The sequence below is a fragment of the Pogoniulus pusillus genome, chromosome 20, assembly GCF_015220805.1.
Source record: "Pogoniulus pusillus isolate bPogPus1 chromosome 20, bPogPus1.pri, whole genome shotgun sequence".
NCBI lineage: Eukaryota > Metazoa > Chordata > Aves > Piciformes > Lybiidae > Pogoniulus > Pogoniulus pusillus.
This window is the reverse complement of record NC_087283.1, coordinates 11,957,621-11,983,490: the sequence shown is the minus strand read 5'-3', so window position 1 is coordinate 11,983,490 and position 25,870 is coordinate 11,957,621. Positions and strand designations below refer to the sequence as shown.

At 43.1% G+C, this 25,870-nt stretch overlaps 2 protein-coding genes across 4 annotated transcripts; both read right to left on the bottom strand.

Moving 5' to 3' along the window:
• Nucleotides 1-6,389: 6,389 nt before the first annotated feature.
• On the bottom strand, nt 6,390-23,237 carry LOC135184457 (carbohydrate sulfotransferase 5-like). 3 transcript variants are annotated; one of them, XM_064160255.1, is made up of 2 exons: nt 23,156-23,237; nt 6,390-8,818 (listed from the first exon to the last, which is right to left on the bottom strand). In XM_064160255.1, the coding sequence occupies exons 1-2, from the start codon at nt 23,156-23,158 to the stop codon at nt 7,610-7,612; spliced, it is 1,212 nt and encodes a 403-aa protein (XP_064016325.1). In that variant the 5' UTR covers nt 23,159-23,237; the 3' UTR covers nt 6,390-7,609. The 3 variants fall into 3 exon arrangements, with proteins under 3 accessions (XP_064016325.1, XP_064016326.1, XP_064016324.1); XM_064160256.1 differs by lacking the exon at nt 23,156-23,237 and adding an exon at nt 22,652-22,895; XM_064160254.1 differs by lacking the exon at nt 23,156-23,237 and adding an exon at nt 18,630-18,710.
• TMEM231 (transmembrane protein 231) lies at nt 21,699-25,869 on the bottom strand. The gene is given in 9 exon segments (XM_064160258.1): nt 21,699-21,974; nt 21,976-22,026; nt 22,028-22,070; nt 22,901-23,018; nt 23,156-23,237; nt 23,516-23,659; nt 24,107-24,235; nt 25,225-25,394; nt 25,476-25,869. Coding segments are annotated over 9 exon segments (978 nt in total). The 5' UTR covers nt 25,618-25,869; the 3' UTR covers nt 21,699-21,875.
• Nucleotide 25,870: the final 1 nt, after the last annotated feature.

Here is a 25,870-nt window from a genome sequence, read left to right as displayed (position 1 = left end):
GATAGAAGTCCCCTAGGATCTTTTACTATAAACAATTATAACTAATAGAGTTAATATACCCCCCTGGAGCCAGCTGATGCATATATCCCCTGGTACAGCTGGTGGACATTACTCTCAAGCACTAGTTTAAACTTTATGAAGGAGAGCTGCTCTCCTGCCTGTCTAGACAAAGGAAGCTCTTCCTACACTATTTACTTCCCACTCCTGATTCCACAAGTGTCTTGGCACACAGATCTGTAGGATCTAGCAAAAAAATTATAGTCCCTGTGCTATTTTGGGTGGTTTGCACATTGTCACTTTTTATAACAACTCGTGTGGCTCCATGTTCTCAAATGGAAGTATAAGTGATAATCCTTTCCTGTATAATTTTGCAAACTAAACCTAAATTATTCAGAAGTACATCTGCTGTTGCCTAATCCTTCCTAGCTCTTTATGCAGCTTTCTCATTATACTTACAATTTTTTGGAAGCTGACGGTCAAATGAGTACAAGAAACACCTTCTGTCATGCTAAGAGCAGAATCCTTTCTCCAAATCTGAAAAATTGGTGATATTTTCAGAATCTTTGAGAATTTTAGAAAAATTCATGTCCAGTTTATTTCAACCAGGTCAAAGACCCTTCCTGCTATTAAGCACAGTACACTGTATATAAGTCCGAGAAGGCTGGAATAACTGTTTTAATTACAAAAGTCTAGGTAAATGGGTGCACTTATGCAGTCAGAAACATCTCCTATACAGCTATTTTTGTCTCAGAAAAACTAATTTGAAGCACAGAATTTACACTGTCAGAATTTGCAGGTTTGTCAAAGAAAAGATATCTGATTCAGTTCTGGCCAAATTGCAGCAGAAGCCAGGCAGGTTTCTGGTGAGCTTCTCAGCAATCCTGCCTAAAGACCTGTTGAGAAACCTGGTCTTCCAGATTCTGCATCTCTGGGAAAGACATCATACAGATTGCAGCCCTACAGCTCAGGATGTTAAGGTCTCCAGGGTTTGGAGCAGACAACTGCTACAAAATCAGGGAGCCTACATCTGCCAAGGTCAGTAGCTCTGAGAGCCACAGATGGACTGACCTGAATCCAGTGTAACACTCTTCCACAGAGATTTTCTACATTTGAGAAGAGTTTGCTCCTAAGTGATAGGAACCAAATTTTCAAATGTCACACATCAGCATATTAAACAAAAGCCCACTTAAAACAGGTTTACACAGAGTATACTTTGGAGCTAATGTTTAAATAACTACAGACAATGTGACAGCACCAAAGACTGGTGTCTACACTCATTTGAGACATCTTACACTGTATATCAGAATTAGCACATGTCAGTCAGGCTAACACTTACTAGGAGAAATATTCTGGTTTAGTGAGTAATACACTACCTACAAAGGCAGAAATCACCTTTAAAGTTCTAAGGTAATTAGCTCATCTTCATCTTTGGAAATTAAAGAATTTTGAGTGATGCAAGCATAACCTAATATTTTAAATTGGCTGACTTCCACTTCGAGCTCCTCCATGTTAACCATAAGCATATTATCACTGGAAAGTTAGAAACCAAAGCTTATGGCTGCAATAAGGGCATATGGAAAACCTACACATGGGAATACTAAGGAAATACTCTTGTTTCTACAACCCAAGGAATCAGTAAGGAATGATGCCTCCAGGAAGGATTCATCATCTTCCTTCACATTATGTGAAGATGTGGTGTGACAAGCTGAAGACAACCGCTCTACGACTGATCGACTTCTTTTGTAAGTAATCCTAGGTAAAAGACTGCTTGGGCAGCAGATCATCTGCTTTCTTTCCAGTGAAGATTCAGTATTTGATTTTTGCCCCACTTCCACTGCCCTTTCTTAGAGTTGCCGACTCATGTGTGTGAAATATTTAAGATGCTGCAGCGGTCAGCTAGGATCTTCTCACCATATCTTGACCTAAGCAATAGCAAATGGCAAAAGTAAGAAGGAGGAAAACACTGCTTTTTACCGTAGTCTCACCTTTCTTCTCCCAGCTCTAGTATTTTGATGACTTTCCTCTGCAGCTTTCTTGCCTCTATTTACCCTCCTGGCACTCTTTTAATCTCTATTTGTGAAGCAGTAGTCTAAACCAGTAATGGACAATAAATTAAAGTGGGTTAACTCAACTGCTTTTAACATGTACCTTCTAGTCCACAGGCTCTTAATTACATAATTAGAACCAACATTGTTTCATACCATTTAAAGTAGATTTTCCCATAAGCTACAGCAAAATGTAATAGTTGGGAATCAACAAATACTTCTCTCAATTATAAATCAATCAAATAAACAAAGGCAACTAAATCTAGTGCACTTCTTGTTTCAGCATCACTTCCAAAACCTAGTAAAAAACAGCAATAGTTAGTCTTTGTTACTAATGAAAGCAGATACTCAGCACACCAGAGAGAACTGCTAGGCCAATTGGATTTTTACACGGTAGTATCTTTTAACAAAGCCACACTTCAAAAATTACCCAAATTCAAAGGATATGGAAGAGTTTGTTTGGGGCTGAACTATTTTTCATTCATTAAAATTACTTTGCTAGATAACTAGATAACTTTAGGAAATAATTTTTAGATTAATTTCACTAATTAATGCAGGTATCATTAAAAAAATAATTCATCTCAGTCACTGAGTAACAAAGTTTTCTTTTAGGGAGCCAGCCTCTTTCCTAAAACATCAGCCTAAATATTACACACATGATCGGAATATGGATTTTCAAATGGAGAAGATCATGGAACAGATCACACACTTATCTCAAACACAGCTCCAGGCAATGGACTGGAATAAAAAGGACATACATCCAAGTATGAAACTTTTCAGTTTCCTGATCTCAGAAAAAAGTCCACTATTCCTGCTTTTATGAAGGGTCTGGAGACCCTAGAGATTTTGCTCGCACGGAGCTCGCAGGTACCGCTCACATGGAACGGCCGAGGCAGCACACCGCAGTTACCGCAGCATCGATTGCCTTGGCCGGCGTCTAGCAGCTGCGCGGCTCAGCAGCTGCATTACCTAATCACGGACACCTGGCGGCACCAGTGAGCAGGACAGTGCAGGGCATGGTAGTGCTTGCGCCGAGTCCATAGCAACGCCTGGCTCCGCTGCCATGGCGACGTTTGGCTGCCCTGCGCAAGCGCTGACCCAAAGCAATGCCTGGTGCGCCAACCGCACAGTAAGAAATTGACTCCAATATCCGTATGCCAGCTCCAAGGCAACATTTTTTTTATGTTCTGAAATCCTTTTTATTTTAAAGTCCTTTTTCAGTATATAAATGAATACAGTTTCTCAAAATCTATGTAAAAAAATAGAGTTTGTTTTTTTTTTTTAAGTATTTCAACACCCCACACCCATACTTACAGTTTTAAACAGTTTTTAATCCCGCCCAAGAATTTCCAGACGTTTCAAGCATTCAGGTCGTCAAACATCATTTTTGGAGGGATGCTCACATCCCCCACTCACCTGCTCCTCTGCTGCATCATCACCTCCCCTAAATAACATACCTGTTACCTGAAATAAGACTCTAAGAAACAGATATCTATATAGACAGGATCAGTGCCAGGTGTGAGGAGATATTTCCACAAAGCCTGCACACCGGTGAGAATTCCCAGTGGTCATTTATACATGAGTCCTACATAGTAACACTTACTCTAATACCATTATCCCTTGTACTTATCACACATTCATAATGTTGTGCAAGTATATTTTAATGGAGGTATGTTTTAATCTTGTCATATTGGGAAAATAGTTATGTGCTTGCACAATGTCTATAGTGGTCATTTAGGTAGAGGCATCCCCTTCCCCACATTATCCTTCTATGGTATTGAGTCACCTCAGGACACTGAAATGTTTACCCAACTCTGCCAAATTCCTGGATAAAACCAAGGATGTTTCTTGAACAGAAGTTTCCTTATCTGACGTTAGTGCCCAAACTTAATGTATACGGATGGTCCCTGAGCTGATTAATCACTTCACTTATTTCTCTTCATTTCTTCTCTTTTTATCCTCATGCAGTGAGAGTGAAGCCAGGCAAAGACAACCCTCGTGGGAAGAATGGGCAGCCACATCATCAGCATAGCTCCTGGAAGAGGGAAAAAAGAAACAACATCGTTGCTATTGTAGCTTGCCCTCACTCGCCCTTCTGCAGGGGCTTCTAGAGACACGTCGCGGGCCAGCTTGCCACACCAGGACAGGGCTTGGGAGTGCCCAGAGCCTACGGAATAGGTTTCAGAGGAGCTGCTGGATCTGAGGGAAGCTGCACGGAGTGAGTCGAGTTGAGGAGACTCAAGGAGACCTCCGGCGAGGTGGTTCATCGACTGCGCCCGGAGGGGTTGCCTGCCTCCTTCCCCTCTCCCCTCCCATCAGCTCCCAGGTAACTCCCTGGGCCAGCCCTGAGCTGGCTGGCCTCTAGCAGACACGGAACTCGCCGCAGCGAGCAGCGTAAATCTTCCCATCGCACCACACCTGGGCGGCCAGGAGACACCCCCGCAACCGCCGAAAGGCCTCAGTCACCTCGGTGGCAGATGACTTCAGGTGGCCTGGGCGCTGCGGTTCCGCATTTTTCGCACCTGACAGCTGCCGGCGCCGCGCATGTGGGACGGTCGCGGTATTTCCTTACCGGGAGGCATTATCCTCGCACTGCCGTTACCACAGGACGGCGGCATGCAGCATGAGCTGCAGTACCGAGTTGTAGACGCAAGACGGCAGCACAGAGCACCGAAAAGCGCTGCACAAGTCGGTTCTCGCTGGACACAGATCAGCGGTAGGAAGCCTCCGAGCGGCACTGCCAGCCCAAAGCAGGCAGCCCAGTGGCCCGCAAGACCCCTGCCTCTCGGCACTATACACACAGGCGCCTCCCTCCCTGCCACAGACACACTAGGGACAATTCAGGGTGCCGTAGGCGAAACCTGGAGACTTCATGCAGTCCTGGGTTCAGGTGGCCTGGTCGGGGGACAATGGGAAATGCCTGAGCAGGTATAAATCCCCAGCAGCCCTGTGAACAGCACTGGTGGTCTCTGGGACCCCCTCACTGACCCAAAAGCAGTCTTGAAACCTTCAGAACATATCACTCTTGCTCCAAAGCAGTAAGTAGCCTCCCTTCCTTGGATGCTGTCCCTAAGCACCTCTTACTGAATGGAAAGCGACTGCAGCTCCTACAGCTAGCCACAAGTGTAAAAAATAAAGCACTTAAGGCACCTAACACCTGGGAACGAGCCTGCCCAGTGGCTCAGTGCCACTGTGTTCACCCAACTCCTGTGAGCCCCTTAAAAGTCATTACTGAAACAGCATTCATCACTGGTGGGGAAGGGTCAGTTTCTACTTCAGCCCTTGGTGTGGCAAGTCAGTGAGCAGCCACAAGCCTTCTCCTCCTCCTCTTCTGGCAATAGGATTTGAGAGAACTACCCTGACCTCACCTACTTGTTCTTCTGCTTTATCCCTTCCTTAACTAGGACCTTGCAAGAAACCTGCACAGCTGTCGGCTCACCTGCCACTTCAGCAATCTGATTCAGCATGTCATGCCGACGCCATATCAAACTCAGACCTTGGAGAGGGCTGAGCTGAATGCTAGGTTGTTGGAACATTACAGTAGCAATCCTAAACAAAAGACTTCTATGACTGAGTTGCTAATGATGCACATAGGCCTGACCTATGCTATGCTGCACATCTAACTTCACTTCCAGCCTGTGTGGTGCTGCACATATCCCTTCCTAACCAAATAAACTTAGCTGTCTAACTGCATCAGAAGAGCCTGTTGGCAGCTCCCACTTGGCACTGGTAATACAGCATCTGCATATCATTATCATAAAGTAAAGCATCAAGTTCCCATGTGAGCACCTTTTTGTTTGATGACAGAAATGATGAACAGAATTAAAATCGTCTTATGACCTCTTTACTAAGACATTGGTAGACCCTCCCTACAGAGGGGTTCTGCAAGATATGCCAAGCTTTGATTGGTTCTGTGCAAATCAGAGTTCTCAGCATCTGAAGGACACAGAACTACTCAGACCAACTTTTTTTCCTTCTGGCACTAAGTTGTCTAAATGGAATTTTGGTCAATGCTTTGTGGAGTGTTAAGTGCCTTTCTCTCTGGGATCAACAGTCTAAAGTTTATTGTCTCAGAATTTAGACCTGTATATTTAACAATAAACTGTAAACCCTGAGCTCTAACTAAAAACTGGAAGTGTCAGAACCCAGATGGTTGCTGAAGCTTTACAACTTATGGCTGAAGTTAGATTTGAAACCTACACCTTGAGCAGTAAATGTGTAAACTGTAAATCCTAACTGATAAATAGTAAAGCCAGCAAAATGAACAAGTAAATCACAATGCCCAAGTCGAAAACCCTAAATAAAAAACTCTAAACAACAAAAACACCACCAAAATTGCACAAGGAAACTTCCAAAATCTGTTTTATGGAAGAAAAGCCAAAGCACATGTGAAAAAGAAAACAGCTGCAAGAAGTCAAAGACTTTCTGCCCAGAGCTTAAAACACTTTTCCCATCTTCCAGAGTGCAGAAGAACTCTAAGACATGTCACAAACACTTTACAGTTGTTGTTTGTAAGCTTGGGTTTAGCCACCACTCAAAGGTGACCACATGGTCACCAACAGATAGGATAATACTACAGTGCACGTCCACTGAACCTACCTGCCACACTGCGAGCATCAATTCATGTGCAGTGTGTTATCCAGACAATCCAGAAGAATCCAGTCTTACTGAAGTTGAATTGATCGCTTCCATAAAGCAGTATGATCAATATGCAGATTTCCAAGGCACTTTAAATTTCTCTGTGATCTTCTCCAACAACAACTTGTAGTGCTGAAGAAAAGATAACAGCAAGAATCGCGCTGCAGGAGCAAAAGCATGCCCATTCTGTGTTACTGTGCTAGAACACACGATTGGGGTGGAATTAACAAGCTGTTTCCAGTTATTTCATTCAAAGTTTCTTCATCTTTTGCTTTTTACACTCACATTCAAGTATCTGATTGCAAATTTTGCCTTTCCGGGGAAAGCACTCAGAAACCTATCAACAAAACAAGTTTCTGGCTATGCCTTTTAAAATGGAACCACTACGGTTCTCCAGCTTTTGCACAACTCTGCAGGACTTTTATGTTAAAATTTTAAATATTAATAAGTCTGAAAAAAAATACACAACTGTACAACAATGTTAAAGCAAAAGAAGGAAGTTAAGCAATTCTGGAAGAAAGTGAAATAATTTAGTTCTACTTTGTTCCATTTATACAAAAATTAAGAACTGAGATTCTTAACTATTTAAAGCATAAAACCAGAGCAAACTATTATCAAATGGAGACGTTTTTGACAATTCACCTTTTAATAGAAAGTACTTACATTATATTTTAAAAACAATGCCAAGAACAGCATAGCTGAGCTGTAAATTTGCTATCTGACAAGTATCTCATGGCATTTCTCCTATTGCTTTTTCTTTGCAGCGTAAGAAACTCAGAAGAAAAAAAACAACCTCCTTCCATTCATTAGACAGGACAACAGTTAAACTCGTCAGCCAAGGATGTTCAAATTACCTCTATGCTGCACAGTAGATAAATACTCAATCATCTACCCCTGTCCCAAACAGACCTCTCAAAAATAATGTCTCATTGCTTTGGGTTAAATGATGACCAACTGAATTGATTTTGTCGCCTAGGCAACACTAAATCCAGTGACAGATCTCTTTGTTCTTTTTCTGAATCCACCATCTGATAGCCAAGCATGTTTAAAGCACCTTTGCAAACTTCCTGAATTTTCTTAATTTTCTGGAAGGGAAGAACACTTCTCCAGGCCTGTGAAACACTAACCGCATCTCGAGATGTAATTTTGAAGGCTTCTTTTATTTTCCCGGGTCCCTCTCCATGTGTGATGTTATAGATCCAGTTTTTGAGCGTGGGGCTCAAGCTAAGCTCAGCAAATTTGTACATCTCTGAGATTTCTGCTAAGGGGTCTCTGACCAGATCTTCAAAACGGATCATTAAATAGCGATCTTTAAGGAAGTTCGGTGGTTTTAGAGTAGCCGTTTCATAAATCTGAACATGACTTCTACAGATCTCTTGCATTACTTTGTATTTGCTGTCGTCCACTTTAGTGCCGTTGGTGTTCAAAACGATTCCGTTGTCGCGGGCTAATGCCTTGGCCAGTTCTTCCCGTGACTTGACCACTGCCCGGGGGTCACGGACCAAGTGAATAATTTTGAGATTCAGGGATGGATCAGTGAGAAGGGGGTAGAGGACCTTCAAGTCGAAGAATCGAACCTCCTTGATGACAACATGGCTGTAAGTTTTACAGGCTTCCTCCACTTTGCTGAATGGGTACCGTCCACAAAGAGTCTTGCAGGCCATTTCACTGGTTATGTCAGTACGCTGAAAGGAGTCACAAGCAGGAACTGAACACAGAGCCCTACTCACTGCCCACTGGAAAAGGTCAGATAAGTTCTTTTTCCAAGGCATGTAAGCATCAAACACAGACATGTCACACAGAAAAACCGACCTGACTAGGTCTCTCACTGCCATGTGTAAAACATTGGCGCTGTTCTGGTACATCTTAACCCAGACGTGCCATGCAGGCTCCATCAGGTAGAAGACGCTGGGGTGCTGGCTGAAAAGTTGACCGACAAAAGAAGACCCTGACCGCCAGGAGGAGAGAATGAGAATGTGGACTTGTGATGGTTTCTCTTCAGAGTGAGACATAAAGCTACTGTACCGAGCATACATGAAGAGTAAGAATCCAGTCTGAACTGTAATTAGAAGTATAACGACTGTGCTAGGAATCCGAATCCTTGCCATTCTCACCAAGGAAAAGCAGTAGGAACGCTGAAAAAGAGGAAAAAAATGATGAGGAGCCATTATTCTTGTGACACAGTAACGCTAAACCTTACAAGATACAAACACTTGCATTACTAAAACCTTTCTTCAAATACGTGTGTGTTTATTTGGCACTATTCCCCTCCTTAACAGGAGCCACTGGGAGAGGATACCTGCAGGCGACAGCTGTCTGAAGCTGAAAGAAGAAACAGTTGTGTGTCTTTGGGCTGGAGCAGATACACCCTGTGAGTGAACACCCTGAGTTTTGATGGGAATTCTTAATTTGTGAGTTAGAATTAGTCTGCTTGTGACTTCTGGAAAGTTTTAGGCATTTTGACCCCACGTGGATCTTTCTCTGAAGTTTAAGTTTAAACCATATGCACTCTTTGCAAATTAGAGGGTTCTGGCACCTAACCCTTCATGCTCTCATTTTTGCAGGATCCACTTGTGAGCAGTCAGTGTATGTCAGCAGGCATTGTATCAGCAAAATAAGAATCCTTGTGTATGAAGATCATCTTGAGATTTTCACATGCAAGCATTTACTCTCTAGCTGCTTTAAGACAGTATTTTTTTCTTGTTACAGTACATTTATCAACACACCTTGGATTCTTGAAACTAAACCATGCAGAGCAATGAATGTAGAGACATACGCATTTGACATAATAAATGCATCGAGTTCTTAGTGTTGGCCAAATGAAGTATGAAAAAATACTATTAATTAGTACCAAAAGCTGAAGTAAATTGTTAAATGAATGAGACTGTAGAAATGGGCAGTTTGGGCTCCTTCCACTGCTTAAATGTCTCTTCACAATATAAAGAAAGGTATTCTACCTTAAATGAACACAATTTTGCTACTGAACTTTTGTTTGTAAACAAAGAAAAACAGCAGAAATATGAGCTAAGGAAAATAATTCAATAAAAGCATCTCCCTTCAGTTTCACACAGTATCTTGTAAGGACAGTAAGAAATGGGTAAGGCACTAACTTGCCTGTGGAAGTTTCTCCTCACAAAGTACCATCTCTTGCTTTTAACATATAGAAAGATAGAATTTTTTGGGTGAGAAAAGACTCTTAAGATCATCATCTCTAGCTGTTAACAATTCCAAATTCACCAGTAATCCACACCCTTCAGTACCACATTTACACATCCTTTAAATCCCTTCCAGAAAGGTGACACCTCCACAGCCTGAGCAGCCTGTTCCAGGTGTTGACAACCCTTTTAGCAAAAAAGATTTTTCCTAACGTCCAATCCAAACCTCTCCTGGCACAACTCTATACCAGCTCCTATTGCTCTATTGCTTGTTACTTGTGAGAAGAGACGAATCCCTACCTGGCTCCAACCTCCTTTCAGGGAGTTGTAGACAGAGAAAAGGTCGCCCCTGAGCCTCCTTTTCTCCAGGCTGAAATTCAGTTCCTTCATGTACTCCTCACAGGACTTGCTCTTTAGACCCTTAACCAGCTTTGCTGCTCTTCTTTGGACACAAAGTTCTGTACAATATTTACATCCACTTTAATTTAAACTCACTCAGCTAAAAATGCCTTTTTACTGGTTTATGTTCCTTACATAACCATGCAATTTGCTCCTGTAGCTTAGCAACAGCATTTATTTACCTCTAAAACTATGGTTATTGCCAATTTTTTTGTGCTTGTGGCTGCTCACTGAGGCAAGGGCCTTTTCTTTGGTGGCTCCATATTCTCATCAACTGTGTGCAAGTATCCATGACATAAGACTGCAAAAGCACCCACGAGGTTGAAACTCATGGGGCCCTTAGTCTCTCTTGCATAGTCCCAATGCTTATTAGATATTCTGCCAAGCCGTTTCAGTCTGATAACCTCAAAGAAAGCTACACACTCATTCACCTAGCTCAGAAGCACTGAAACAACTCCTCACAGCATAGTCTCAAACGAATCAGGTTTCATGGGTCTTCAGATTAATTAGTATTACACATTTAGCTAGTTTTTAGTCCACCTCACTGCCCACTCATCCAGCCCATACTTCAGCTGGCCTCTGTAAACAGAAACATGTCTTATTTTCACTTCAAGATGTGTATTTTTGTTTGTTTGTATAAACAGCAAAGTGGGACACAAAAAAAAACCAGTAGGTATATTCCCATACTCCAGTCTGAGAGGGTAGTGACAAATATAACAGAGTGCCCACAAATAAAGTAGCCATAAATAGACAGGTTCAAAGGCAAATTCAAAGCCACAAAGAAGAGCATGCTTCCTCACAAGACCCAGATGACTCTGTATTCACTGAAATTGCTACTAATATTGCCAGGCAGACAGGCATGGAAAAAGCAGCCCAGTCTCCCCCACCCCATAACAGAGGGTGGTCTGTGGACCAAATATCCTGCAAGATGGTGTTTGTATTTTGCAGCACAATCCATATAAAAGCTGTATTTAAAGGGAACTGAAGAATGACAGCTGTAGTCTGGTCTCTAAATGGATACTGTGGCACTGCACTAAACCATGAAATATCAGCTGTAGAATAATTTGGCCTTCAGTGCAGCTCCAAGACCTGACTGATATCCCAATGAGTACTGACTCTATATGGGACCAATGACTTTTTTTAGAGCATGCTAATTTGCCCACAGAACTTCTTCAAGACAATTTAGCGGAATGGAAGCATGAGGACAGTCAGTGACTTCTGAAAAAGCAATACTGAAATGACTATCACTCCTCAGCCTAGAAGAGAGGCTCCCTGGACAGACAAATCACATCTGGAGAAAGCGACTGCAAAAACATTCCCTCTTGATTCCTGAAAACAGGAAAATTGGGAGAGTTTCGTTAAATGAGCGCTCACAACACTGCATCATAAAAAAAAAAGGGAAACTCTGCCTCAAAAGGCTACAGCAGCAGGAGTATATGAGTCCAACAAAAGATTACATCAGTTCTAAGTAATTAATAGAAGGCCCCTCAAGGACTGTTAAATGCAAAGATGAAGCTACAGCCAGTGGCTTGGCAATTCCCTTAACTGTAGATGGCCCAAGGTATCTGCCTGCATCCAGGAGATATAATAGGAGAAATCCCATTTCCTGTGATTTAACTTTTTCCCTAGCAATCCATTACTTGCTGCTGTACACTACAACAGCAGATAGTTTAATTCAGCATGGACATTCTTCATAGCTAAACCATGCCTTGTTCAAAGACTGAGTTTGAATATTACACCAACAGAAGCACCTACAAATTTCTCTAAGCTGTGAGGATTATCAGCAATCCAGCAGCCTGCACTGATACTTCGCCAAACAGAGATGAAAAATTCTAAGTAAAGGTGGAGGAGCAATTGGATTTGCTAGTTCAAGGAGTTTTCCTGAAATAGATTATATGCCTAAAAGCCAGCGAACCATAACTACTTCAAAACTTTTTCTCCTCTGTAAAACATAAGCCATTTTCTGCAGTAAGACTGAATTAAGGAAAGTGTGTCCAGCAGGTCTAGGGAGGTTCTCCTCCCCCTCTATTCTGCCCTGCTGAGACCACACCTAGAATACTGAGTTCAGTTTTGGGCTCCCCTGTTGCAGAGAGACAGGGATCTGATGGAGAGTCCAACAGAGAGCTATGACAGTGATGGTGAGACTTGAACATCTCTTCTGTGGAGAAAAACTGAGAGACTTGGGGCTGCTTAGTCCTGAAAAGAGAAGGTCGAGAGGAAATCTTGTCAACATCTATAAATAGTCTGAGTTAGTCTGGGTAATTTCAAGTGGGGGGGGGGGGGGGGGGGGGGGGGGGGGGGGGGGGGGGGGGGGGGGGAAGGTTCCTAACCCATTACTGATAGGTGTCAAGATAAAGGTGCCAGGCTCTTCAAGTATTCAGTGATAGGACAAAGAACAATGAATACAAGGTAGAACACAGGAGGTTCCACCTCACACAAGGAGGCACTTCTTCATTGTGAGAGTGACAGAGCACTGGAACAGGCTGCCACGGGATATTCTGGAGTCTTCTTCTCTGGAGACTTTCAAAGCCTGCCTGGATGCATTCATGCACAGCCTGCCCTAGGTGATCCTGCTTTGGTAGGGGATCTGGACCTGATGATCTCTAGAGGTCCCTTCCAACCTCTAACGTTCTGTGATTCTGGGTCTCCTCAAAGTCTAATCCATTACATAGCTTCTAGAGACCAAATGATGATTTTTAAAGAATTCTAGCTACACAGAATTACTGTTCCACTCTAATCAAGATTATTCTGTAGAAATGCAAACACTGACTGCTCATAATAACTTACTGGCATGGGATGAGAGAGTGAAGAATAAAAACATGTGGATGTAAAATCAAAGGCCTTTTTTTTAACTTACATCTGCCTTGACTGCCTCTCCTTGCTCTGATTCTCACCTAAGAGAGCACTGTACCATAAAATAAAAGCTAATGAGTATTATTCCATAATCTGTGTCTGAATTAGACTGCTTACCATAAGAACAGCAAGAAACATGTAAAATGACTGCAGCTGAAATCATTTCCTGCTCTTCAGTATGATATAAACTGAAACAAAAAGTGCAATGTCAAAGTAAAACATGAAGTAGATAACCATTTTCAGTATTTAAGATACATCTTCTACCCCTTTGGGAAAGTTGGGATGTTTCTGAGGAATATGGATATGACACCACACAGAAACGAGTAATTGCAAAACAAACTGCATCATCTCCAAGAGTAATTTCTCAGGCAGTTTCCAGTGCATGCGGCCAAATACACATCCAGGTCACTGGGTTTTCTTTGTGAACACTGCCGTTTATTTCTGCATTTCTCACACTGGGCACATGTAATTCTATTTGCATGTAAATAACCTTTTACCGTGTGTAATTGCATTCTGCAGCTAAAATGCTTTCAGCCTGGGTTAAATTTATACCTCTTTACTGTGCTGCTTTATAACCCACCAAGCTCACAAAGTTAGCTGAGACAGAAAGCAGCTCTTGAATATCCTTCTCATGAAGCTGCTGAAGATATATGTACCTATATATTGTATTTATAAATCTACTGATGAGATGGCATGATGCCATTGCTTAGATCGCGAAGGACGAGATGTTGGGAGAGACTGCTCCCACTGCTGCCTCCTCTACGTAGTCCACCGCAGGACTCAGCAGAGGGTGCTGTTAGGCAAGCTGGCTCATTGCAGCACAGAAAGGCAAAGCGCCAGAGCTTCGGGAACAGGTGAAACACTAGTGCGGGACTTGCTTTGCACTGCTGCCCTTCGTCTGCCAGCGCCCTCCTCTCCGCCTACAGCTCTGGGGCTCTACCTGCCCTGTGCCAAACTTCCCTCGGGAGAGCTAAAAAGAGGTTTGTTTCCTGCCTCCTTTCCTTCCACAGCAGTGCTTCCCTATGGTTGCACCTGGCCTGACAAAAGCAGGCCTGTGGATTAAACCTGGAGGGAAACCAAAGAAGCACAGTGGGAGCAGTTGTCCTACCTAGCATTACTGCCACTTCAGCTGCCACCTCAGTGACCAAAACATCTAGCAAGCACCTCCTCATTCACTCATGAAATCAGACTAGCCAAAAGTGGCAAGGGAGCCATGAGAGGCTGAAAAACAAGAGGCTAAGAACAGGTTGAAGTTGCAGTACAGAGCCCTCCCAAGACCCTTTCATCCCTCAGCTGAGATATCTGAAGCATTGCAATACTTGGAATTACAATATATGCTTTTGTCTATAACAAATACTGCTACACATACATTATTTTCATAACAGTTAGGATGTTACTCCTTTAAAGCGACAGTGCTATTACTTCTTTTGAGGTATTATTTCTTTAGAAAGAGCTCTGCAGACAGCAGAATAATCAGAAGTCTAATTCTAACAAATTCTTAAGGGAGAACTGTCTCTTCACAAGCTATGCCAATATTCAAAATGTGATCTGAAAAAGCTTCACATACATGGTTTAGTTGATAGGCCTAAGTCAAGCTCTGTCACTGGGCTTATTCAGTAACAGCTAAAAGAACAAGATCCTAGACTAGATGAACCAGGACCTACACTAAACATTCCTACATATTGTGCAAAGGAAATTAATTACACAAAGTGGTCAACAGAGCAATGACTTTTTAATCACTAAATCTGGCTCTGTCAGTGATGAGCTGGAGGGCCACTAACATCCACCACTGCTTGCCAGGAGACTAGATACACTACAGAAAGCTATCCAGTTTTACCAGGCAGGGAAAGATACAGTGGGCAGTAGTATTCATTCCAGAAAGCTTGTTTTCTAAACAGCACCCTTCAGATACAATATGCTAGAAACAAATGAAAGAGGAAAGAAATAAAACTGTGCAATGGATGATTTACCTCTTGCTTTCAGGGACTTTTTGGACTTTTATTTTGTCACACATGACAAGTAATACTGGAATAATCACATGGTTGCAGTTGTGCACATAAAGTACACAGTAAACTTCCCTTCAGCATAGAATTCAACTTGAAGAAACCTAGTAAATTATCAAAAATTAACTTCACAGCGAAAGGGGGGGGAAAGACTCATTACACCGCTCTTTTCTTTTCTGTGATAGTAGAAAGACTGTAGAAAGACAGAAATAGAGTGTCTGACATTAGAGCTGTAAAGAAACACGGGCTATCTTTGAGCTTGGGAGAAAAGGCTAGGATGACAGACTCCCTCAGAACAAACAGATCCAGTCTGTCGCAAGAGAACTGAAAAATCTGTCTGGGACAAATCAAAATAACGGAGAGAAGAATTACAAATACCTGCTGCCCTAAAAGGACTTCTGAGCAACTATTAGCTATCTTTGGTCAAAGCCTTCCTGGCCAGTTTTGTGTCTGAGAGAAGTTCTAGCACATGTTTATTAAAAACAGTTTTATGCAGCACTTTTAAAATCCAAGGTGTTTTATAGGCTACACAGAAATTACTTCGACTTCTACAAAATGTAAAAATACACATGCAGCTCTTTTCCCACACTGATCTCTTCCACTGAAAATGTAGTTAGTGCCATGTTATGGTGTTCAACCTTTTGCTGGCCAAAACATGATTTTGTCCTGTATGCTTGTCGTTAACTAAATGCCGACTTCACAATCTAACTGAATCTAAGTATCATTTCTGCACTTGTAATTCATCAAAACACCTCAGTACTGACTGATAAAGACTGGTAGTGGGACATGTCATCATGCATTTATAGAATTAATGTGAAAACGTTTGCGCCAAGTCTGTGTTGTGTTACAAGATCCTGATGTCTGCCTTTCTCAGAGCCCAGGACTCTTACTGAAACTATGTGGGCAAAATTAAGGTTTTGCCTCTTTTCAAGTGCCCCAGTAGGAACTTGCTCAGATACCATTTCAGAAAGATAGAATAATCAAATGGTTTAATGTATTAAAGAGGCAGACAACAGGTTTGGGGGTTGCCAGTGATAAAGCAGTAACTGCAAGATGATAATAGCATCCAACACAACATAGTCCTGACCAATAGCTACAATAAAAAAATAGAAAAGCTAACAAAAGTGAAGCCATGCATTGAAGGTGCAATTTTAACAAAGAATGATGTGTCCTCTCTTGGGTGGAGGATAAGAACACAATCCATCAACCATCCTTGTCTTTACTTTTCCCTTCCAGCTGCTGGTACTGGTGGCCCCACACCCTGAGAGATGTTCTTCTGATGAGTTTTATAACTCAGGCCTGTTTGACCCTGCCTTCTAAGTGATGTTCAACATGATTTGGCAGGAAAGTTGAGTAACATAATGAACTCTGTTTCGTGTGTACTCAGTTGGCTCATTAGCAGAAGGGTCTTAACGTCACTATTAAAAGTGTAGTTAATTAGGCAATGGTCTTCACTTGGGCATCTGGGCCGTCAAAATCTGTTTTGAAATTGGGTGTTTATGTTATTTTAACCTTGCTTCAATAGCTGCAGACAAAGAAGTGCCATCTTGTCATCATAAGATTGCCTCCATCAGCTCTTTGGCAGGACAGCAACCCAGCTTTTCCTTTAACACAAACACTTGCTGATTGTAAATCACTTAGGGCCTAAAGCATGGACTAAAGTCAGTTATCCCACAGTGTGATAAGCAAAGATCACCTAGAGGTCTTTCAGACCTTATGGAGAAGCTTACTCAGTACAGACTTTGCTCCTAAGCTATGGCACCAATGTGACCGTCACTAAAACTGGCTGCCTCTGTGAGATGCAGGAACGCAACAGAGCTGGTCCAAGACTAATAAACAATTTCACTATCAATTCTTGTTACAAATCCCCTCTGAAAAGAAAAAAAATCACTTTCCAGTGTTCTTCACAGCTAGAAACAACACATCTTCCCAAGTCAAAGCTTATCGTATCACCAAAAATATCAGATTGGTCTTTGCATGAGGAAACAAAAAACCTGTTTGGAAGGTTGCCTTCTGTAACAACTGGTACTTTCAAAAATAATTGAAGGTCCTTTCCTACAGCTGGTCATTGCTAAATAGTAGAAAGAATAAGCCTGATTAAATACTTTAATACACAGTGTGGAACTGAACCAGAAATAATAAAAGTACAGTAAATGTATTGCAATTAGAAATTTTAATTCCTACTTCTATTAACATTTCAGCTGATGGGTGTTAATTTAGCATTCAAAAATGTACTTTCCTTTACAACCTAGTGGAAAAAGAGATTGGAAGAGTTGCTTCCAGTAGTCGCCAGGGCTTAATTACATTTTATAATCCACTGAAATGAGCATGGGGTTTCATTACAACAACTTTTTTTTTTTAAGATACTGGTTTGGGGATATTTTTCTTTATGCTTTGTGGAGTCAGATATGTTAAGACTGAACAAATGGCAGCACTGAAGCATAGCCCTAAACCATCTAGTTCTCCATGCAATACAGGCTGAAGTGTCTTCAGCTATTAGAAACACTGCTGTCAATAAGGTGAGGTCTGCTCAGTGGCAATTTCTGTTGGGAATTTTTTACTACTTTAAGACTGGCAAAGCTGGAATGACAAAGACAACGCTTGCAGTACCAATGCAATCATTTACTTTAGGCTTCGTCTCCCCGCGCAGTAGTGTCCCTCAGATTCCAACGTGTCTGAGGACAAATGGGCTGAGGTGTGTTCTGTGTACCCCAGTGATGCAAACCGCTGCAACCTAACAACAAATTCTTTGTTCCAGTGTCACTTTCACCTAGAGAGGCTGAACACGGTAGAAAAGGAGTTTCCCGGAATGACGGAAAATGCTCGCTAAAGCACCTGATTTCACCATCTATACCGCAGCAAACTGAAACCGCCTCAACCTGACCAGCCACATTCTCTTGGGGACTAAAAAGAAAAAACGAAAGAAATAAAAAAAAGTTGCTGAAGGTCGCTTTTCAAGCGCTCTACCGCTGTCGAGACCTGACTACACCACAAGCACTGCTCGGCTGGGGACCCTGCGACGCGACACGGCGGGCAGTGGCTGTTAACCGCTACCGCGGAGCCGGGGCTGTATGCGAGCGCTTTAGCGCATCTCCTGAAAATGCAGTCTAGGGTGATTACCAACACCCCTGCCCTACACCGCAAAGACAAAAGCTGTCATCTCCCCGGCGCGCTGACCGGGACGACGTTCCGTGTGGGACACCCCCCCCCCAACTCACCGACCTGCCGCCAGCCTCCCGGCACCGCCGCGAATTCCGAGCTGCCTACAGAGACATGAGCCGCTTTCAGACGTGGGCTGAGGTGCCGGGGAAGCGGGAGAGCCCGAAAAAGTGCCGATCCGCCCCGCACTCCGAAGCATCCCAAGGCAGAGGCGGCCTTGAGGCCCGCCCCGCCCCGCGAATCATCGGCAACCGGCCGATGGGAGCGGGACGGAGGCTGCGGGGCCCGCCCCGCCGGCAGCAAATGGAGCCTTCTGCAAGCACCCGGCGCTGCATCGCGAGTGGACGCACCCCTGCCCTTTGGGGGCCGATCCTCACCGGAGCCATCCCGTTGCAGTGCCGCCGGCCCGGTGCATCGTCCCACTACCCACGGCCTCTCCTCCACGGCCTCCTCACCGCCTGGGGCCCGCCCGCTACAGCTGCCCCGCCTCCTTCTCCCACTAGGGGCCCCGCCGCAGCCACACAGGGCCCCGCTCTTCGCTGGGTGTCGTGCGAGAACCGAAAGGTCCTGCCCTATAGGCAAGCTGCTTGCCCAGTTAAGAAATGCGCGTTGAGGTGCGCCTTTCATCCTAGCATCACCCCTCAGAAAACTTCTGAAGCACGTCCTTTGCACGCCCACACAGGCACAGGGCAGGCAAAACAGCCACTTACAGAAACCCGATTAATCCTAACGTGCTCCTCTGCACTTGCCTTAAAGAATGGCATTTAGATGGGGTGTAGCATTGTGGTGGATTGCAGCGGGCATTGTCCATTTGCTATTTCTTAGCATGTTTATAGGAAAGGTCCTTACACAGAGCCTTCCGAGAATGACTCCTTCCTAGCACTCCTTTAAAGACAGCTGCCGTGGGTCTCCGGTATGTTTTTTGCCATGTACTTCAGCTTACTGCTACAATCAATTAACTGGGGTTATTTCTCCCTTAAACATGCCCAGATTTTTATCAGCTCTCTCCTAAAATGAGAACACAAGGATACTTTGCTCTGTATTTCCTGAAGACCAGACCTGTTCACCACTCCTTACTTCACATGCCTCACTGAAGAGTTGCTCTGAGCAGCGCTATTTCCTTGTAACTTCATGTGGAAGGCTGCAATAGGCAAGAGAAGTGACATGGGTTAACAGAGTCTCTCAGTATGATTGTTGTTTCCTGGGATTATTCTCTTTTAAACTCTAGTAAATTAGGCTTCTGTTCAGCTTGGAGGACCTTTTATGCAATCTATTTTTGTGGCAAACCCTTAGAATGGGATTCTGTGGGTCTCTCCAGAGATTTCTAATGCTCATCTAAAGCTTAGCTAACAAGGTTCATTCAGAGAACTCACTTGTCTGAAAAGGTTAGTATATTTGGTCAAGATGATCTTCTCCACAAAGAACTTGCTGAATTAACACATGCAGTCAGTCACATCAATCAAAGCAGAAGAGCAGAGACTACAGTAAAACATTGTACATCAGCTTGAGATCTACAGCAAGCTTACAAGCTCCTGCATTCATCCTGCATAGTGGGCTAGAAACACTGAAAAGCAGTAGACAGGCTTGCTTTCATTCTGTGCACTGTGAAACAAAGCTAGGCATTGTTTGAAAAATTTGTTAAAAATTTAATTTTACACCACCCCACCAATTCACCACTTCCATAATTGCCCATCAATAAAAGTCATCTTATCCTTATCAACAAAGCTTACACACATCTCTTCCTTTAACAGTTGGTGTCCTTCAAAACCAAGGAGAACTGCTTGACATGGGCCAGGACCTGACAAAGATAGGATCTAATTTATCTATATAAGGAAGAATTCAAAGGTCCAATACATAGGTTCAAGATTCCCCTCCTGAATACCCATCAGAGACCACACCTCCCTCCCAGCTGTGGGAGACTGCAGCTCAAAGTAACCCCTCACCCTCAGACACACATAGTGAATTTAAGAGGAGCTGGTCCCTTAACATGAAGCAAGCAGGAGAACTGTCCAACAGATGGTTAGTAGGGTTGATATGAGGTGTAACTACTGCACGTCACTGATAAATCTGCAGTGACATTTCAGCTGGTGTGCTAGATTTGTAGGGAATGCCTCTAACATGCAAACTTGCAACAACTTTGTAATAAAGTAATAATGTGAAACCCTGCATTAGTTTCATTGCGATTTCAGGGGTATTGTTGATAAATAGCTGCCAGGTACAGACTTCAAAGATCAAATGGGAGATTGCAAGTATCTATGCACATAGAGTGAACGCTTCCTTCCAGTGATTTACTGTCACATGTAAGGTACATAAATGTCATAAGCGCAAAGGTGTGTTGAGACATGAGTTCCCATGTTAGTGTTTCATTTGCACTGAAGAAATAGGCTACAGTCCAACCAAGAATTGAAAGTTGGGAGAAATTCAAGCTGCACAACTAAAAAGTTTTAAATAAGCTTCAACAGAAGTTCAAAAAGAAAATGGCCATTTTGAGGAAGAGAAAAACACAGGAAAGAGGCAGGTCTCAAAACTGTCAGGATGTTGAACTCCAGTGGGCAAAAAATGAATAATGCTGCACAAGTTGTTCTTTCACATTTCGTAGTTGAGACCATCTCTTAAGATGTTCAAGAGAACTGAAAACACACAGGACTTTGTTAACTAACACCTAAAATTGTTTAGAGTCTCTCCTGCCCTAACATTGTTTTGCTAGAATTAAAGTCTTAACTACAAAACTGAAAACAAAATGCAAATTCTGGGTTTTTTTTCTCTTTTAAAAGCTTGCCCTGGCATAAAAGGTAAGCGCAGAAAGAGAAAATAATAATCTTCTCTGCCACCACCCTCCCCCTGTGGACACAGTCCTTTCAGTGCTTACCTGGTTATCTAAGTTACCATTTAAGTTCTGGAAGTAGTTATTCACTTGCTTTGCACCGTGAAGGATTCTTTGGTATCTTTTTTTTGTTATTTTTCTATAAATAAATTCCAGGCTTTTCAGTTTTACTATTCCAAATGAACAATCTAGTGCTACAGTAATAATGCCAGCAGTAAATGACTTTGCAAATGTTGCAGCCCACAACTCTGCTTCTAGCAACAGCCTCCAATCTTCCTATTGTCCAATTTAAATCACTAAATGGTTGAGCATGGATACCACAATTACAGAATGTGCCTCTGACCCTAACTTATCTATACATTTTTTCCACATTTCTTGTATTTTTTTTCCTTTCTTAATGCACATAAATGCATACACAAATGGTCCATGTCAGAGCTTTAACTCAGCAGAGAATAAATTTTCAAGACAGTAAAAATGGGTTTGTTACTGTTGTGTATTTGTAAGCACAGTCCTGCAAAACCGGTCTCATTTGCTTTACTAGGGTTGTTGATGCCTGGTCTGGGTTAAAAGAAAAAAAAAAAAAAAGAAAAAAGAAGTTGGTTCTTCTTTAAACTCTTTAAACTGTGAAAAATATTGAAATTCTCAGTCCCAAAGCAGTGCTCCAAGAAAAATAGATGAACATGTACTTTTAAAAGTGTGAACAGGACTTTCTTGGAACATACTTTCAAAGGTTCTGATCTCCCAAAGTAAAAAATGTACAAAGAACCAAAGGCAGGGATCTGTGTTTGAACAGCATTTCTTAAAAAGTGTTCGCAGGCATCCCCTCAGGACTGTGCTCTTTATAGGACAGTACAGGAGATACTGGCAGAACTGGAGTTGTAGTCAACACGTGATTCTGCAAATATGAACATTTTAATCCTACCAAATGCCCAAAGAAAGATAAGGAGAATAGCTGACATACTGGATCCAGGCAAATTGTAATAATTTCCCAAAAATCCTGCTGATATTTAAAGAGAGTCAAGGGATTGTTAATGAAGAAGCTTCTGATACTACCACTACAGAACTTAAACAAAGGACTAAGGAGGTAGAAAAGCACAAACTCATTGAATGTCGTTTTTTTGTGACAAATGCAAAGCCTTCGAGGCACAGAAAGTGCTAAAAGCCCGTTAACCATAGGTATCTAACTGCAAGAGAATGTCCGTTGCAGGATGACAGTTAATGCTGGTCTATGGGAAGTGCCTAGGTTGGTCTCGGGCTCACCAGAAAGTAGGTGTGGTAATTCTTAGGAGAGCGGTTTAACCAAACCTCATAATAGAAGGTGCTCCAAAGAGATTCTTTGTATACAGGGCTCACCGTGCCTAAGAAAATAAATAATATAATGCATATTTTGTAAAAACCAAAATTTCAGGTCTGTCTGTGCACTATAGGGCTTATTTGTGGTGAGCTTACCTTGTGTATCACAGAATACAGTATCATGCTTTACTAGTGGTGTCCATGACAGACTAAGACAGTAGGTACTGCAAGAGCAAATCATGACTTACTACAGATATTCACTGCAAATGGCTAAGAAATTACCTTAAAGACCTGTTTAGTAAGGATGAAAAGCAACACAGGTTTCTAGAAGAGAAGGGCACTAAGTGGTTTTGTAAGCATATCTGTCTGGAGGACCTGGCAAAAAAGTATTCAGTTAACTACAGAACTATAGTATTTGCTTAGCTAACAAAGGAAAAGTTTAGCAGCAAGACTGTAAGAAAACAGTTTTCATTTGGCCTATATGGGTTTGCATCATTTGAGCCTTCCAATTATGTCACAGTTTATGTAGTTTTCAAAGGATATAAGATAACTTCCACTGGGTAACGAATAGTGGCATTAACAATAAATGGTGTATCCATTGCTCTTCCGGTCATCCAGACAGGGCTAGGATCTGAAAAGACTGTTGTCACTAAAATGGGGATAGAAAACACCCAGGTTAAGGGATATTAAGGTTCAGCCTTAGCACAGAACTCAACTCCTTGCAGAACAGCCATCAATATGCTAACTACCACTGCCTGCACTTCACAGCACTACGTTCAGGCTTACCATTTCTATCCTGATATGCTGCAATGATGTTGGTTAGATCGTAGTCCCTCGCAAAAGGACTTGTGCCATTGACCACAGACACCTATTACAACAAAGAGATAGCTGCATTATTTGTCCATTCTTTGACTGAATTTCTTACACAAAGTAACTGTGCCCTACAAGAAATACCCATTAAGTATCAGACCAAGTTATCCTGGCAGAAAAATCTCTTCCACCTTTCAGCCTAACATGAAAAACAGTAGTTCCAAAGTTGTAGGGTACACTCTGTGCAAAAGTACAAATAATTAGGCTGTTACCTACAATACTAAGAAGATAAAGAGGGGGAGAAATTGGTAAGAAGGGAACAAATAGTTTCCTCACATTATATCTGGTATCCAGTCCACGATGGTTAAGTAGTTGTCTCTGCTTCAATTTCAGGTCTCCATTCATGTAGAGTTGAGACCCTGGCACAGGAGAAAAAAACTGAAGAAAAGCCATGCTCTGCATAACAAACGTAGACATTCTCTGAAATGATGAACAGGAGAAAAAATAATGTAGCTGGAGGCTGGAAAGGGGAACACAACACACTCTTCTACCTCTTTGCATCTACAGATATTCTGCATGGATTTGAAATTTTGTCCTAACTCCCAAGTTTTCAGATTGTCACATTAGTCTAAACAAGGGAACACTGAATAAGAATTGTTTAATATTTTTTAAGTAAACTACCTCAGTTGTAAGTTAACTAATTTTACAAATTCAGTGAAGTCCAACAGTCTGTGGCTAATGAGGAAGATGTGACTTGTTATAACGTAAAAACCAGTAAGACTACTAAATGTATTCACTGGAGACATGCTTTAAAACAGCTGTGCTTTCTATGAGTCTCTTGGTGAAGATGTTTTTTCATGCTTTCCATAACTACTCCTGGAACATTACACTGAGTCTGTATGTCACAACAAAACTAAAAATGCTCACATAAAGCTGGTAGGAGAAGAGTAGAAGCAGCTGAACGCCAACTACATGCTCCGTGGGTTGTAGTGGAAGTTCCAATTTAAAATGCAACTGATCCATTTTGCCATCTTGATTTTTGTCTTCTTCTCTAGCCTAAAATAATCAATAACAATATATACATATATGTATATACGAGACAGGAACTTCTGTTAGAAAGAAAAACAACCAAACAAAAAAGGTAGAAGTCTGGGGGATCTCCACAGCTGCTGCAGGCATCTATTCAGGATGCAAATAAACTGCATAGTTAGAAAAGCAATTAAAAATTGCTTCACTTCATAAATACAAGACTAGAGGCAAGTAAGAAGCCTGCAATTTTGTTTGTATACAATGTCTCACATGTGCCCCAGGGAGGGAAAGCTCATCAGACGCTTAAAGTTCTCTTCTGCATGCTACAAAGCCTGGCCTTAGTGTGTGCCAGATGAGTCAGACTTTTGCCTCTTGACATTACAGCCTGCCTCTTAATGGCCTCTGTATACCAGTTGATGGTTGTGAGTCAAGGTGTGCTACACCTAATCAGATGCCACTAAACGCACCTTCAGCTGTTTGCAAACAAGACACAAAACAGAGGTAAAGTAGCAAAATAACTGCCACTAGTGAACGCCCAGAAGGCACAGTGGCGGCAGGGCAGAGGCTGTATGCTTTAGAAAGCACTGTCTGCTTTCAAACAGAGGAGCTAGCTACCAATCCTGTAAACTGCACAGTAAACTACGGTGGGCATGGGCACATCATTTGAGACAGGTGAACTGAGGTGTTCATGCAAATCAGCAGTGTCGCTTAGGGACACAGTTTAGTGGTGGACTTGGCAGCATGAGCATCACGGTTGGACTTAATGATCTTTTCCAACCTAAATGCTTCTGTGATTCTGAAACACTGAAAGGACACAGAACTGAGCTAGTTAAAAATTACCTGTCCCAAGTTAATTTTGCCGAGGCACGAGGTGATGCATGAAGTTGCTGCTATGTGAAGGCAGCACTGCATGACAGACCGCCTGCTAAGCAGGCCCTGCGAACACTAATCCCCCGCTCCCACTCTCCAGTCCTCCTTCCCACCGTCACTGCTGGGCCCGCCCCGGGCAGGCTTACCGACAGGAGTGGGACTCGTAGCCGGTCCTCTTGGAGTCTGTTGAACGCTGGGAACGTGCTCCACGCTAAGAAGCTGCCCGGGCCGGGCCCGGTGGTGGCCACGAAGAGCAGCTCATACCGGAACCGCACAGTGGGCTGCTCCAGGTAGGTGCTCTGCTTCAACCAGAAACCTGTGGGCAGAGACAACGCGAGGCCTCAGGACCGCGCCGCACCGGGCAGGGCTATACTGCGTGGGGTCGAGCGGCGCTCACCGTGACTCCGGTAAGCCACCAGTAGTGGCGGCACATAAGTAAGCACCGTGATGAGCACCAGCGCCAGCGCCGCGGCGGAGCAGAGCCCGGCTCGGTAGCGCGTGTAAAGCGCGGGATGCGAGAACAGCTCCACGCCAGCCATCGCGACCAGCCCGTCCGCCCGGCGCCCTCACCGTGGCAACGGCGGGGGACGGGACTGACGGGGCCCTGCGCCTATCAGCACTTGGCAGGCCCAGGCGGAGCGGGCGCATCAGCCAATGAGCGTGTGTCGCTGCATTCCAGCTCCGACGACTGCAGTGAGGCGCGATAGCTCCTGGAAGCGGCAGCGGGACGGAGATAGGTGCCCCTGCCGCGGCGGCGACTCCCATGATGCGGCCTCAAGCGCCGCGCACACG